The following is a 15,784-nucleotide window of genomic DNA, read 5'->3' as shown; positions in this document are numbered from 1 at the left end:
CTGAGGTCACTCTCAGTGTGGGGAGACAGTGGCGACACTGGGCCAGGACAGTTCTGCTCCGGTGGTCGTGGTGACGCTGCTCTGGACACGAGCGGAGCTCATCACCGGCCGCCCTGACCGCCGAGAATATGTCAATAATAAAGAATTCTTCTTATCAAATAAAAAGAATTTAAGCAGCAATATAAGAAATCTATTTTATATCTATTCATATGAAAATACAGGTCATTTAAACAAACAGAAACTTGACCTGGGTCTGGAGTGGGTCACAGAAAATATTTATCAAAATGTTTGATTGTAAAATAGTGAAAACTTTGATCTCAGTAATTATCAGAAAGGAAGTGAATTTCATTGATACATGTAGTGTCTCGTTCATGTATACACTGCACATTAGGAAGACCTTGTTTACAGCATTAAACAAAAAGAAGAAGAAAAGAGAGAGAGAGATGCATGTGTATGAACATATACATCCTTTAAATGTAATTATTTATGCAGGTCAAAGTATGTAAGCAAATGCACACATACGTGTGTGTGTGTGTGTGTGTGTGTGTGTGTGTGTGTTTTCCTGGAGTAAAATAAATGTATTTTTCGACCCTGAACTTGCGACCAGTCTGATTCTCTGACTCAAAGTGACGTTTTAACCTGAAGGAAAAACATTATTTCACATTAATGATAAGAGTGAAATGAAATAACAGCATCTATAGACATAAGTGTTTAATTCTCAGCTAAAAGAAAGAAGACGCAGAAAATGTCCCCGACAAAACAAATGGACATGTAAAGACATGTAAACAAACCCTGATGGACAGACGTGAGAATCATATCACAATAATTACAAGACAGTTAAAATAATGAGACAAATCTAAAAGCAGAAAATGAAAGTGCAAACCAGCACTGTACACAAAAATATGACTGAATGAGACAGTGATAAGACGAGCACTGCACTGATTCTCAAAAAAGAAGAAAACACCTGCTCCTTCTAAACGAGGCGATTACAAACGTTAGTATCACATGAACACATGAGAGTAAATGTGGTCACAGGACACGCTGCTAAACATGAAGTCTGTCCACACGACGAGGTCGCAGCTGCTGCATGTGAGTATAAAAGTATGAGTGATCACAGAGTGTGTTTGACGGCAGTCAGAGGGTGAGGTTTGTTGTGCAGGTTCAGCTGCAGCTCTCTGAACACACGGTCTCGCTCCTCAGCGTCCAACAGGATACGCTGCATCAGAGAGAAGATCACAGTCAGAGTGAACACGTCTCTGCTCTCATGCAGCTCTGCTTCACTCGCTGTCACTCACGACTTATCATTCTCTGAGATCATGTACATGTATATATATATATATATATAATATCCTAACATACATATTTAATCATAATAATAAGTTAATAAGTTATTTGATTTCTGAAGGAGCAAATGTAATGAAACCAGTTTCCCCTCAAGGATTAAGAAAGTGTTGCTGCTGCTGCTGCTGCTGCTGCTGAGACTGGTTACAAACATTAACAAACAGCAGGTGAGATGACTGCTCAACATCTCTGCAGCAGCGTTACAGCGCCACCCCCTGGCCTTGCACATGTACTACAGCATGTTGCTGAAGACATTTGTGTTTATAATCTTCATCAACCTGCACCTACACACAATGGAGACACACACAGTGTCGTCAAACTATTAAGATTGTGAAACACTCAGTTTACCTCGATGAGTTTATCTCTCTTGTCCAAACTGTCCCTCAGTTTCCTGTCCTCTCTCTCTCCGTCCTCTCTGGTGGTCTGCCAGGATCTCTCCGCCTCCTTCTTCTCCTTCTCTTTCTCCCTCAGGTCCTGCCGAGTGTCCCGGAGTTGAGTCCTCAGAGAAGACACTGTCTCGCTGTATTTCTGCTGCTGACTCTGGTGACGAGGACAGAAATGAAAAGGATGACATGTTTGAGTCTGTGTTTGTATAGCTGTCGACGTCTGATTACTCTCTCATTTAGTTATTTAGTAATCTTAGATTAACACCTTTTAAAAATGTCAGATTATTTTTTTATTTTTTTAATCTGTTGACAGCCCAAAAAAATACATTTCATTTATCGGTGAAACATAAAGTGTTGTGTCACAGTCTGGACATTTTTAACCTTCTGTTCTGTTCACTGAACCATTCATACATATTCATACATATTCATACATATTCATACACTGCAAACTTCTCTAGGTCAGAAACAAGGAGTTGTGCCAGCACCTCAGTGGTCATTTACCAAACAGTGATAATTAAATGAATAAATAAATACAAGAATACAAAAATTATGAATTGGTAAATCCCAGAAAGAGTTGTCCTGGTTTAACAACCTGACGTTGAATTCAAAATGAAGTAAGTTCACTAAAATCATTCTAAATTGAAAACATGAAGACAGAGTGTAAGACTGTGATCGTCCACTCACCTGCACCATGTCCTGGTATTCCTGCAGGGCTGTGGTGAGCTTAGTGACCTCCTGGCACAAGGTGGCGCTGTTTACCTCTCTTTCTCCCAACAAGGCTGCTCGGCTCACCTGCAGACATGCAGTGAGTGGAAGAACGTTCAGTAATAATCGTTTATTAAAAGGCAGATTTATGGACATGGACACTGAGGATTAGTGGTTAAGTGGAAGATTAAAGGATCAATCCCTGGTTCCTTCTTTTCTGAGGGAAAAGCTCCTGATGCACTGGATGAAGGCGTGTTTTGTGTGTGTGTGTTAAGTGTTAAGCACTTTGATTGGTTATCAAGTAACTAGTAACTAGTGGATCTTTCCTTTGGTCACAGTTCCATTAAACATTACATGAACCTTACATGAGAGAGTATATTATTTGGTGTATTACCTGCACATTGTTCTGAGGGTTGTGCAGCTCCTCTTTGAGGAAGCGGATCAGAGCGTCCTTCTCCTGCTGGACAGCAGCGAGGGCCTGGTCCCTTTGTCTCCACAGCTCCCGCTCTTTCTCCACCTCCTCCTGCAGATGCTCCTTCTCCGCCAGGGCCACCTGCAAGTCCTGGAGAAAGCAGCTCCGTGGGGATTGGGGACAAAGTCCAAATGTACACAGTGCCTGAATGTAGAAGGATTGTGTGTGTGTGTGTGTGTGTGTGTGTGTGTTCACCTTGATAACATCCTGGTTGCACTGGAGCACAGTGGTGAGTATATCGAGGTCTCTCTCTCGGTCTCTCCCAGCCTTTCTCAGCGCCTCAATCTCTTTCTTCATACTATTTTCTTTCTCTGTGATTTCCGTCCTCAGCGTGTGCAGAGCGGCCTGCAGAGCACACACACAGTAAGTTATTGACATGACATTTGTCAATTCTAACTACAAATTCAATAAATATCAATAAATGATTGCTAATAATAATAATAACAATAATATAAAAAATAATAATATTAAGCTTTTTTTTTCATAATCTAATGATCTGTCAATAATTCTCTGTATTTATCCGTTGTTGGTTGTTTGGTCCATAAGGTTTGACAAGTTAATTGAGTGATGATGGAGTTTTGTCCACAAACTAAACTTCTTCAGTTTGAAGGATTTCTGTTATGGAGCAAATGAACCAGAAGATATTCCCATTCAAGAAGCTGTAAAATAAGATAACTTCTCATTGTTATTAACTGTTTGACTCCCTTGTATCCATAGAGACTGTATGTTTGACTTATATCACTGTACTGCTGACCATGACTAACCCGAGACACAATCCAGCTGTTCATCAGCATCAAATGGAAAACAGAGAGAACATAGAGTTCCGATATAAAACTGTGGGATGTCATGAGCCGACAGGACGACCATCAGATAAAACACTGACAGACACACATGGATGTCATCGTTCGCTCTGACCTTGTTGTCAGAGAGAATTTCCCTCAGATTCTCGGTGAGTTTGTCAGTCAGCTGCGTGGCTCCTCCCTCCTCCTCACACAGTCTTCTGATCAGAGTCATACACTCCTGCAACAAGAGGACACAAGTGTCTGCTGTGGGTCAAAAAACGTTTAAAAAGATGCAGTGTCTAAAGAAAGAATGTTGCTGCATTAATTGAAAGAAGAAGGTTGAGAGTTTCTACAAATACAAAGTCTGTAAATGTGTTGATTTCTCTTCTCAACTTTGAAATGGACAAATATGCAAAAATGTTTATTATTAGTATTATTATTGTTGTTGTCAGGTATGAACAGTCGTAATGGAATAAATCAGAATGGAGTTGAAAACCAAATGTAATCAATGTCTTTGTTTGCCGTTTTCAAAAAGTTCCACGTGTAGACGTCATTGTTTCAGGAAATCTCTCCGTACACAGAACCTGGATTAGGTATGCCAGCATCACAGAGTCATGTGTGTGTGTGTGTGTGTGTCTCTAATCTGTGTTCTCGTGATAACGACACTCTCTTCAGGCTGACTTTAGTGACTGTTAAACAATCTCCAAACACAAGACAATGAAAGAGCTGGAATATGACGTCATCGTGTTCTTCGTCTACGTGGAAACACGAGGTCGGTGTTCTGAGATTTTTCCAGGTCCCTAAAACCATCTCTGCGTGGACAGAACGCCTCTGCGACATGTGTGCACAGTCACCTGAACCCGTGTTCATTTCATCTTTGCTGCAATAGCAGCTAAAAATACGACAAGCTTAAGAAAACATAGTTCTTTAGGGAGTGGTGCTTCAGTGGTAAAGCAGGTTTGATTCCTGCCTCTAACACGCAGACGTGTCACCCAACTTATGAGTGGGAACCATGCACTGCATGAATGTGTGAGTCAACGTGGAAACCTGTAGTGTAAATGTATAAATGTATAAGTGTATTAATGTATAAGTGTATAAATGTATAAGTGTATAAATGTATAAGTGTATAAGTGTATAAATATATAAGTGTATAAATATATAAATATATAAATGTTCATAGTTTGATTTACTTGAAGCTCTTACTTACTTCTAGCTCTTATTTGTACCCAAATGTTTAAATGCACTTATTGTAAGTCGCTTTGGATAAAAGCGTCTGCTAAATGACATGTAATGTAATGTAATAAAATGTACAGTATTAATGTATAAATATATAAATGTATAAGTGTATAAATGTATAAGTGTATAAGTGTATAAGTGTATAAATGTATAAGTGTACAGTATTAATGTATAAATATATAAATGTATAAGTGTACAGTATTAATGTATAAATATATAAATGTAGAGTATTAATGTAATAAAATATATAAGTATCTAAATATAGAGCATTGACTTTATTGTCAGTGACACAATATGTGGTGAAACAACAATGAAGACAACACATTTTTGGCACCGCCCCTTTCAGGGCGTTCACAGCGACTTCAAAGGTGAACCACATTCCTGATGTTGTGCTCATGAATGAGTTCTGGCTCTGCTCATCACCTCACCTGAATCAGGCGCTCGCGGCTGTGCAGGGCGGAACCCAGGCTCTGCAGCAGGGAGCTGCTGCTGCTGCTGCTGATGATGCTGCTGATGATGCTGCTGCTGCTGCTGCTGCTGATGATGATGCTGCTGCTGCTGCTGCTGCTGCTGCTGATGCTGCCACCCTCCTCCTGAAGCAGCTGCACAAAAGAGGGTCAGAGCAGTGTCACACTGTGGCATTCATCACTGTGAAAAGTTAATGTTTTGTAAAATTTCAAATGAATTTAAACAAACACTGAAATGCCTTTATAAAGCATTTTAGTAAGAAAATAAATGAAAAATGAATAAATCCAGTCTACTGTGCATATTCTTCCCTTCTTCAGTTCACAAACAGAAACTTTTGTTATCACATATAATGTATTAATGTGTGTGTGTGTGTTAACACAAACATCTAAAGCTCTCCATCGAGCATCAGATGGAGGACAAACAAAGGTAATAAAGTCACTTTATATGAGTGTTTCAGAAACTGTGTCATCACTTCAACCTGCTGTTACTGCTCATGTTCACAACAGTAACAACAGTCGGCCTCATTCTGACGGAGCACAACATGCTGATGATATCGTCTGTCATGAGACTGCAGAGCTCAGGGCAAACTCCACTGGTCAGGGAACATTCCTCTGTGTATGTGTGTGTGTGTGTGTACCTGTAAATGAGGAACTGTGAACACACCCTGCTGCAACAGACACAACACAGTCCACCCAACAACCTCAACACACACACACACACACACACACACACACACACACAGTATTCCCTGGAAGGTTCTGCTGCATTCATCATTCATCAGAGCTGGTCTTTATGCTAAGCTAAGCTACCTTGATTTCCAGTATTTTTAAACAGAACAGACAGAACTGCTTACATGTGTCCAGTCTGACCCGTTGACTTCAGTGGGTTTTCCTCGTCTGCCGTGATCCAGCTCGGCCTTCAAGATCCTGATCTGGGACAGAGCTTGGTCCAACTGGCCTCGTAGGTGCCTGACCGCACGATGGCCCCTGACACCAGTGCGCTGCAGTGACACATTATAACATTATTATTATCATTATTATTATTATTATTATTATTATTATCATTATTATCATCATCATCATTATTATTATTATTATTATTATTATCATCATCATCATTATTATCATTATTATTATTATTATTATTATTATTATTATTATTATTATTATTATTATTATCATTATTATCAGTGCACATTATTCAACAGGTTGGCTCAAGCATCACTGTAAATAAGCTGAGATTAGCACACTTGCTAAAGGACATCCGTGATCTAAGGCAGGTAACATGTGATCCTGTTCCACTGGGCTGGTCTCAGTGGAACAGGATCACACACTGTGTCAATATTTACAGCATTTGAAGGTTCATTCCTCTACAGTTCACATTAACTGTCTGCAGCAGGGACAGAAAATAAAGATAAAGAAATCACCTCTGGATGAAGAGGCATGAACTCATCCCTCAGCTTTGTTAAGACGTCCCCGTCCTCTTCATCTACGTCTTCCTCTCCATTCCCCACCTCACCAAACGTCAGCACCCTGTTCACAGACGGAGATTTTCCAGAGAACCTCGCGTCCCTCTTGCCCAGAACTGGGATCCTGCTCCCTGATGGAGAACTGACCGGCTTCCCTTCAACCCTTCTGAGCTCCTTAAGCACAAAGTTGACTGTGTGATCACCTGGTGAGTCAAATGGGTCATTGCCATCAAGGGAGTCCAAAGACTGAACGGAGCCGGCACGGGAGGACGCTCGTGAGGACATTCTGGATCCGGCCAGCGACGCCGGGCTGGAGCTGATGAATGGAACCTTGTGCCAGTGCAGCGGCATGCTCTGGGATTTGTCCCGCGACAACGCCAACGGGGAGAAGGGTTGCATAGTCAAGCGGCGAGGAACTCCACAAACAGACTCATATGCTGAGTCGGACACTCGTACCGAGTCACAGCCCTCGCACCCTTTGCCCTTTCTGCATCTTTTACCTGTTCTTATGAAATAGGGACACGTGTCCCACTTATCAGACCAGCACTCGTACTCTGACAGAGCCATATTCTCTCTCAGCATTTCCCTGTAGCCTTCCTTCTCTGCGTCTCCCTCTTCCTCGCTGGTGCTGCCTCGGCTGTGGAAGTCCCGCGGGTGTCTCTGGCAGTAGTTATGGCGCACCCACTGTCGGATCTTGTCCCTCTCCTGGATCAGCTTCTGGAGCCGCTCTGATGAAAGCACCCTGACCCGGGCTATCACAGAGTCAAACTTGAACACACGCTCCAGGACGCAGACACACTTGCCACATACGAACTCCCCGTGATCAGTGTTCCGTGGCACAGACTGGCCGAGGATATGGGTCAACACGGAGAGCAGATCCACCGCTTTGGACGGGGAGCTCAGCGATGAATGGGACTTGGAGAGAGACCCAGAAGAACCAAGAGATAATGTGCTGCCTGTGAAGAGACATGATGTTTACTTCAGGATCATCGACCGACAAACACACGAGCAACAACTCCAGACTCACCCCAGGGGCTGCTGCAGGAGGAGCGGAACACGCCTCCTCCTCTTAGAGACTCTGTCGGGGTCTCAGGCTGACCAGGCTGACCAGGCTGACCAGGCTTCTTGTTGTGGCCTCCAAACAGCCAGCGCCTTTGGTTGCCTTGGAGAGCACCTCCACATATGCGGCACGAGTCGTTTTTTCCTCTGTATGACATCATGAACAGATGTTCTCTCTGTGAATGAAAGCAGAACAAACACGACTCACTGCTGTGGCTCTGCTGTAGTGGACGTTTAAGAAAGAGCAAAAACCAAACGTGCAATTTTCTTTTTGTATTAGGAAACTACGCGCTATGATATAATGTTGCTGAATATTGTCCATACGCATTAAGATATACTAGGTGATATACAGTGTTTATATCTTTAAGATATGCAGAGACTGGTCTATGATGTGGACATTTACTGCCCCCCTGAAAACACGGGTCAGTTTGGATCTTTTCAGAAAGTCGTTCACAGAAGGACAAAGTTACAGATAAACCCACTCAGACTTTGAGTGAATCTATCTGATCATGTGATCTGATCATGTGATAAGACGTATGAGTTTGCGTACTGCAGCTTTAAACCAATAGTACGTGTCTGCAGTACCGGAGACGGCCACTTGTTTCCTTAACAGCGCCACCTAATGACTCGGATGACCGGAGACGACAGTTTCTAACTTTTTAATTTAACATTTCTTACATTCAGTACAATACAACTAAAGGTCTAAAACTGTTAGATAAACTAAAAACATTTTAAAAATATATATAAAAAAATAAACCAAATTATTAAAAAAAAAAAAAAAAAATTCTCTTAGTGTATTAACAAGTAAAGGGTTATCTCACCTGATTAACACCTTTAACTAACGACTTAGTTGTAATGGTTTATTCCAGCCAAACACTAATAATAAATATAAGAGTATACATGTAACAATGAGCTCATTATCAGGTCAAATGTAGATGATGTTATTTACTAGTTCTCATGTAGACATTTCAACTGTTGCAGAGAGGAAAGACATATGTGTTTCTTTTATATAATAAAGACTTTAACAATCCAAACTTCAGTCACACAAACAATCATGTAATAGACTTTGGGTCTGGAAATAAAAGTGAACAGAACGGAAACAAACAAACTTCCTTAAACACTGGGAGTGATGCTGGAGGCGTTAAAGAAAGGTAAAGAGAGAATTCTTGTGTTTCTAGTCTAGTGTGTTGAGGAGCAGATCTTAGTCATTTAACCACAACAATCCAGCTGTTCCTTGATTGTTGAACTCTTCACCACAAACCTTGACTGTAATCTGACATTTAATATTTCATTCAATACCAGTTGCATTCAATCTGTCCATATATTTAAGATAAATATGCACTAAATGAACGGTGGAGGACAATTATTAACAGTTCTAAATGACTCACTATTACAAATCCCAGGCTAAATGTCTCCTTTAATAACAGACAGGTAGTTAGTTGATGAATTTATACTGTATACAAATATGAATTTAAACACTATCCTACTTAACAACGAGAATAGCTAACAAACGTTCACGTGTAATTCAAGCATTCGTAATTGTTTTAACGTCAAAAAACTCAAATGAATTTCACATTCAGAGTGATACGTCTTTAGAGTTTTAAATGTGCAGCGAGTTGAGTAGAATTCTGAATTCTGATAAAGACTCTTTAAGTGTTGATTTAACACTACAACATTGAGGATTGTCATCCGTGTTCAACAGGTGGCGCTGTACTGCAGACCTCCTTCTCCTTTCAACACGAGACAGACTCTGATGTCTCTCTGTCTCTCTGTCTCTGTTGCTTTAAATGTTGGGTTTTTTGGGCTGTCCCTCCTCTGTGTGGACACTGTGTTTACTGAGGCTCAGCACAGGACACGTCGACCTTGACCGACAGTGACACTCATTCACTCACTCACTCACTCATTCATTCACTCACTCACTCACTCATTCATTCACTCACTCACTCACTCATTCACTCACTCAGTGTGGATGAATGAAAACTTCCTCTTCGACACTTGAAACAGTGTCTTTTCGCAAATGTAATTAAATATGAGGCTTCACTCCAACATAATGTAACTTTATCATTGAAATAAAAAGCAGAATCACGGACCTCAGTGTCTTTACAGCAGAGACAGTGAGACACTGAGACAGTCCAACACCGTCGATCTGTCCACAGGAAGTGATGTGCAGCGATTCACGGACAGAAGAAGCTCCGCCGCGACAGTGTTCTCTCTCACACACACACACACACACACACACACACACACACTTCACTTCCACGCAGTCAATCACACACACACACACACACACACACACTGTGGGTCTTACGTTTCAAATGTTGCACCGTCCACGCGTCAGGAACAAATCCTGATCGTCACGAGGAAGGAGACGACATGAAAGTGAGAGTTCTTTCTCCCAGCGGGAGCTGACGCACAGGAGCCGCACGAGGAAGAGGGAGTCACCTTGTGACGTCATCGCTCATACCTGTTGGTTCAGAGCCGCGTGGGAGGGAGGGAGTGGGAGGGAGTGGGAGGTCGGTGTGTGTGTGTGTAATGACTCAGGAGAGCAAATCATGTCAACGTCACACGTGTAAGTTTAATGATTTGTCTCGTTTTAAGGAAATCAAACACATGTTTAATATGTGTTTTAACCTTATCAGCATATGTGGGTAAACTGAACTAAAGCACAGTGTATTTAAATAGAATCTATGATTCACAGTTTAGTGTAAAGTTAAAAGTTATAAAGTTATAAAATCAAATCTCTGGTCCAACATAAAAGCACATTCTTCTTCTTCTTCTTTTTTTACCTGTGGTTGTATGAGGTACTGACACTGAGTCACATGACTATACCTGATACCTAAGATTTACCTGCTGTGTGGTAAGTTTGCATCACTGAGCTACAGTAGATCTGAACTTCATCACAAAATAAAACATTTAAACTTACTGAAGGACGCAGCAGTGATGTATGTAACGCTGTCAAAGCGTTTACACAGACACAAATCTCAAAATGCTACTCTTGCATTTTTGTGTATACAATAAATATGGTGTCAGACAATGTACTCACTACACTACACCACACTATAGTATATTATAATGGTAATGTCATTTGATATTTTCAAGTTAGTTCAAGAGTTAGTTATAATTGAATCAAATCAGCATTTTCCTTCATGTTCTTTATTGTGTTTGCATGCTGCCCAATTTACCACAGGACGTAACAATATCTGATGTTTCTCATGTGGCCCCAAAATAATTCTGTTGAACATCTCTGACACTGTGTAGGTGACGTCTTTTCATGTGAGCCACTTCTCTATGCATCTCATGAACACTGTGTAGTTGGAGTGCCATTGAACATGCTTGACTTCAGGCTGAGTGCACGTCCACACGTCCCCACGAGCGTCCAGCGTCTTCAGCCCAAACGTGTCTTTCCTATAAAACTTCCAAAGGGACATAAGGGAAAGTGCTTGGGTTAGTCAACACTATTATAAATGTTACACAATACAATGTATTATTTTAATTATATCAAATACTGGGAAATCTTTATGTTCTACCTCCTGATCCCTCATTTCGATTACATTTTCATTGCTGTCATAAAATCCAAAGTGGCTGTGAAGAAAAGAGGAAACAGTCAGTTCAGGTAAACATGTTTAAAAACATCTTCTTTTATTTATTTTTTCTTTTCAACTTTTTACTACCTTGTTTAGTGCCGTGGCTGAAAAACACACTGCAACGACCCAAAAATAAGAATTACAGTAAGTAGTCCCTGAGTATCATAATGGCTGGTCATAGAACTGCACGACAGTGAACGCCCCACAGACCCAGACAACTCCTGTTATTGAATATGCTCCTGCTGGTGTTTTCTATCCTGCTGGTGTTTTCTATCCTGCTGGTGTTTATTCTCCTGCTGGTGTTCTCTATCCTGCTGGTGCTTATTCTCCTGCTCGTGTTCTCTATCCTGCTGGTGTTTTCTATCCTGCTGGTTTTCTCTATCCTGCTGGTGCTTATTCTCCTGCTGGTGTTTTCTATCCTGCTGGTGTTCTCTATCCTGCTTGTGTTTATTCTCCTGCTGGTGTTTTCTATCCTGCTGGTGTTCTCTATCCTGCTGGTGTTTATTCTCCTGCTGGTGTTTTCTGTCCTGCTGGTGTTTTCTGTCTTGCTGGTGTTTTCTATCCTGCTGGTGTTTATTCTCCTGCTGGTGTTTTCTATCCTGCTGGTGTTTATTCTCCTGCTGGTGTTTTCTATCCTGCTGGTGTTTTCTGTCCTGCTGGTGTTTATTCTCCTGCTGGTGTTTATTCTCCTGCTGGTGTTTTCTATCCTGCTGGTGTTTATTCTCCTGCTGGTGTTTTCTGTCCTGCTGATGTTTTCTATCCTGCTGGTGTTTTCTGTCCTGCTGGTGTTTTCTATCCTGCTGGTGTTTATTCTCCTGCTGGTGTTTATTCTCCTGCTGGTGTTTTCTATCCTGCTGGTGTTTTCTGTCCTGCTGGTGTTTTCTATCCTGCTGGTATTTTCTGTCCTGCTGGTGTTTTCTATCCTGCTGGTGTTTATTCTCCTGCTGGTGTTTTCTATCCTGCTGGTGTTTTCTGTCCTGCTGGTGTTTTCTATCCTGCTGGTGTTTATTCTCCTGCTGGTGTTTATTCTCCTGCTGGTGTTTTCTGTCCTGTTGGTGTTTTTTTTAGTCCTGCTGGTGTTCCACTGTCCATAGAAAGACAACAAGAAACCCTCACAAGACATTGTCTCATGCACAGACGTTGCGTGTCACAATATACTGTATATCTAAAGAGGTTGGTTTTTGGTTTTCTCATACTTCAGAGTTGTTGATTCATAAATCTTAGTTTCAATCTCTACATGAATCTCATTTCCCGGTTTTAGTTCCATCTATTTTAAAGGAGTTAACCAAAGGGTCATTTATTATTCATAGCCTGCTTTAGGTACAAATTTTGTTCAAAAGAAAATGGCTGTTGATTTTCTGATTGATTACGTTGCTCACTTAATCAATAAGGTGTGTTACTGAATTATAAAACAGTCAAACCTGGACTGCCAAGGAGTGATGACACCATCATCTGGTCCACCAACCAGGACAAGCTTTTTGATGCGAAGGAAGTTTTCCCTCCATGCTGAGGACATAAAAAGCATTTTACTACAGATCCACAGCCGCTGACACGTCATTAATTCACTCCATTACCTTTAATGTTACTATGACGTATGTCTCCATTAAGCATTGACAGAAAATTGTTGTTCTGCAGGTACTGGAACCTATGGTGAGGGTCTGTAGGCAAAGCACGTAAGTATACGCTGTATCAACATTTACAAGTGGTAATGTGATGCTGAATATTTTATTCTTACCGTTCCAGTATTCACAAACAGACACTTTCTGTCCAAATTGCCTGTAGCAAAATGTAAACACTGTCTTCTTTAAATGTTTAGGAAACACCCACTTCAGGTAGTCTGTGTCTGCGGAGGAAGACAGTGAAAACTGAGGGTGTGATATAAATTCACACTGTTGCGTTCAGGTGAATTAATAAAGAGTCCTCTGAAGAACAAGAGTCAGATGGAGACGTAGATCCCTAACCTCCATATTGTCCAGCCTGTGGTGAGGACAGTGAAATGAAGGCATGCACATTGTGGTTCGGGGTTGTGGAGAGAAGTGCTCTGCAAATCAGACCGCCTTTGAAAAAGAAAATAACAGAGGACAAATAGGTGTAAGCATCCAAGACGTTCACAAACCAGAGAATCCAATTTAATCCCTGATTACACCAATCATTGCATAGCACCGACTCACCACAGCAGCTGACAGCAGGTACTGAAAATAGTACCTGCTGTCAGCAATCAGAAATGGCCGACTTCACCCCATTCACGCAACAAGCCTCTGGTGGCCTCTGCTGGCCAAATTGGCAAGTGCGGAAACAGACACACACACACACACACACACACACACAGAGCCACCAAAACAATACTTCACTTGCACTCCGTGGCGTGTCTCGCTCCTGCATCACTAAAGGACTAAAGGCTTGTTTTAAAATGATAATCTTCACCACGACTTCTTAAACACACGCTTCATGTTTTCAAGTGGAAGCTTATTATGCAAACTAAGAAGTATATTCATACTGGTGTATATGGTTAATGCCACTGTGGTTCCATCTTGAGAAAGGCAGGGCGTGAGACTCTCCATTTAATGGCCCTAATTCCTATACTGTGTATAGTCTGTGAGATGAATAAAGTATCTATCTATCTATCTATCTATCTATTGTTGTGAACGCCCCCATTCTGTCTAAATGGCACACTCTGGTGCACCAAATATGTATTTCAACTGACTGCAGCTCTCTCTGCTCTCCATCCATGACTGTGAAAGCATCTTACTTTTATTTATACTAATCAGTGGAGATTTATTTTATATTTATCTTAAATTGTCTGTACTCCAGAAACATAGCATTTTGTTTCTTTCGGCTTCACCACAATTGAGCGTCTGCTTTCAGTATATCTGCATATTTGATTTGGTCCATGAGTTTCTTTGATGAAGGCCCTTCCTGCCCATTGGTCCATTTATCTCAGAACCGGCACTGAGAGTGCACTGGATGTGTCTGGGCTTCACTTGAAATGTCCCTGAACCGTGTCAACATCAGCTGGGATGAGCGTGTTTGGTCGTGGTGTGTGTACGGACCTTGTGAAAAGCAGATAAGATGGATGCCATCTGGAGCGTTCCTCATGATGGAGTCGATGGCTTTCCTGAAGTCTGTGACCTGCCTCCACATGGGCTTCAGACTGGACATGTTGTTGTACAAGTCAATCACTCGCACCTCGGTACCTGGGTGCACCTGGACATGAGGAGAGAACAGACAAATGCAACTTTTCACCAAACAAGGAAACATCAGTGATTCAATCAAGTGCAAGCGAGTGACCTGATGACTGATGTAATCAAACTCCCTGAGACAGTAACTGGAAACCACTCCCTGATTTTCATTTCATTTCAAATGTGATTTTAGAACAGTTAGTCATTGAAACTACTGCAGATCTATCTCAAAATGATTTTCTTTACATTTAAACCTGTAAGTGTACACATGTTCACACATGTGAACACAACGTCAACAGCAGAGGTTGAGAAGTTTGATTTGAATGTTGTAATAATATTCCTACAAACTTCTGGTGATAACCTTGAGATGAACCATTCTGAATACAATTAAAACGTTTTGGTTTGACCCCCTGACATATTAAATGAGCAACAGTAAACTTAATTGGTGCATATATATGAAAACCCAACGCAGAAGTTTTTATTATAATAATAAGTCTTTTGACTTTGTCTTACCTTGTTGATGTAGACAGACAGAGTTTGAAACTGCTTGGGTCCATCAAAAAGCCCGTGCACGATGACCACGGGCCTGTAGCCTTCAGCGCAAAGTGCAACCAACAGCATCAACAGCCGCAGATGCAGCGGCGGGAGCCGCATCAGCAGCGGAGATCCTCGGAGCTTCTGCGGACTCTTCATCTCCTCAGGTGAGACTAAACTGCGGCTCAAGGGCAGCAGAGGTCGGATGTTTGAACCTAATGGTCCGGGAGAGAGAATGTGAGGGAGGGTTAGAGGCGCTGATTAATCTCTTTAAATGCTGGTGGGTTTCAGAGCGTCTCTAACTGTCTACGCCCACAGCCTGCGTGATGCTGTCAGGACATTGATTTACTCAGCCTCTTCACAACAAATACTCCTTATTATTTTAACTTCAACTGTCTGTCAGCAACTTTTAATGTGTTAGAAACTTGATGAATGGACAATAATTAGTTTTTAACAATCTGACACCGTTGGTTTTTTGACTGGTCCTCGTTGTAGTGTCATGGGGGAAAATAATTTCACTCTATTTTAGAATAAAAAATGGATTCCTTGAATTAGACTTTGAAAAATCTA

At 41.4% G+C, this 15,784-nt stretch overlaps 2 protein-coding genes across 5 annotated transcripts; both read right to left on the bottom strand.

The window, feature by feature from the left end:
- Positions 1–696: 696 nt before the first annotated feature.
- On the bottom strand, positions 697–10,346 carry si:ch73-95l15.5 (uncharacterized). 2 transcript variants are annotated; one of them, XM_058647611.1, is made up of 11 exons: positions 10,226–10,346; positions 7,886–8,093; positions 6,817–7,814; positions 6,244–6,390; positions 5,351–5,524; positions 3,820–3,924; positions 3,100–3,249; positions 2,827–2,994; positions 2,412–2,519; positions 1,690–1,881; positions 697–1,216 (listed from the first exon to the last, which is right to left on the bottom strand). In XM_058647611.1, exons 2-11 carry the CDS (start codon positions 8,076–8,078, stop codon positions 1,112–1,114), a joined length of 2,340 nt encoding a protein of 779 aa, XP_058503594.1. In that variant the 5' UTR covers positions 8,079–8,093; positions 10,226–10,346; the 3' UTR covers positions 697–1,111. The 2 variants fall into 2 exon arrangements, with proteins under 2 accessions (XP_058503594.1, XP_058503595.1); XM_058647612.1 differs by lacking the exon at positions 10,226–10,346 and adding an exon at positions 10,008–10,162.
- Positions 10,347–11,054: 708 nt separating this feature from the next.
- On the bottom strand, positions 11,055–15,471 carry LOC131471460 (lysosomal thioesterase PPT2-like). 3 transcript variants are annotated; one of them, XM_058648021.1, is made up of 8 exons: positions 15,194–15,470; positions 14,552–14,705; positions 13,463–13,558; positions 13,237–13,344; positions 13,076–13,159; positions 12,923–13,007; positions 11,445–11,499; positions 11,055–11,330 (listed from the first exon to the last, which is right to left on the bottom strand). In XM_058648021.1, exons 1-8 carry the CDS (start codon positions 15,371–15,373, stop codon positions 11,187–11,189), a joined length of 906 nt encoding a protein of 301 aa, XP_058504004.1. In that variant the 5' UTR covers positions 15,374–15,470; the 3' UTR covers positions 11,055–11,186. The 3 variants fall into 3 exon arrangements, with proteins under 3 accessions (XP_058504004.1, XP_058504005.1, XP_058504006.1); XM_058648022.1 differs by having other exon boundaries at positions 11,055–11,322; XM_058648023.1 differs by lacking the exons at positions 11,055–11,330; positions 11,445–11,499 and adding an exon at positions 12,493–12,585 and having other exon boundaries at positions 15,194–15,471.
- Between the last annotated feature and the right edge of the window lie 313 nt (positions 15,472–15,784).

This window comes from Solea solea, chromosome 13 (genome assembly GCF_958295425.1).
Source record: "Solea solea chromosome 13, fSolSol10.1, whole genome shotgun sequence".
Lineage (NCBI taxonomy): Eukaryota > Metazoa > Chordata > Actinopteri > Pleuronectiformes > Soleidae > Solea > Solea solea.
This window is presented reverse-complemented; position numbering and strand designations above follow the sequence as displayed.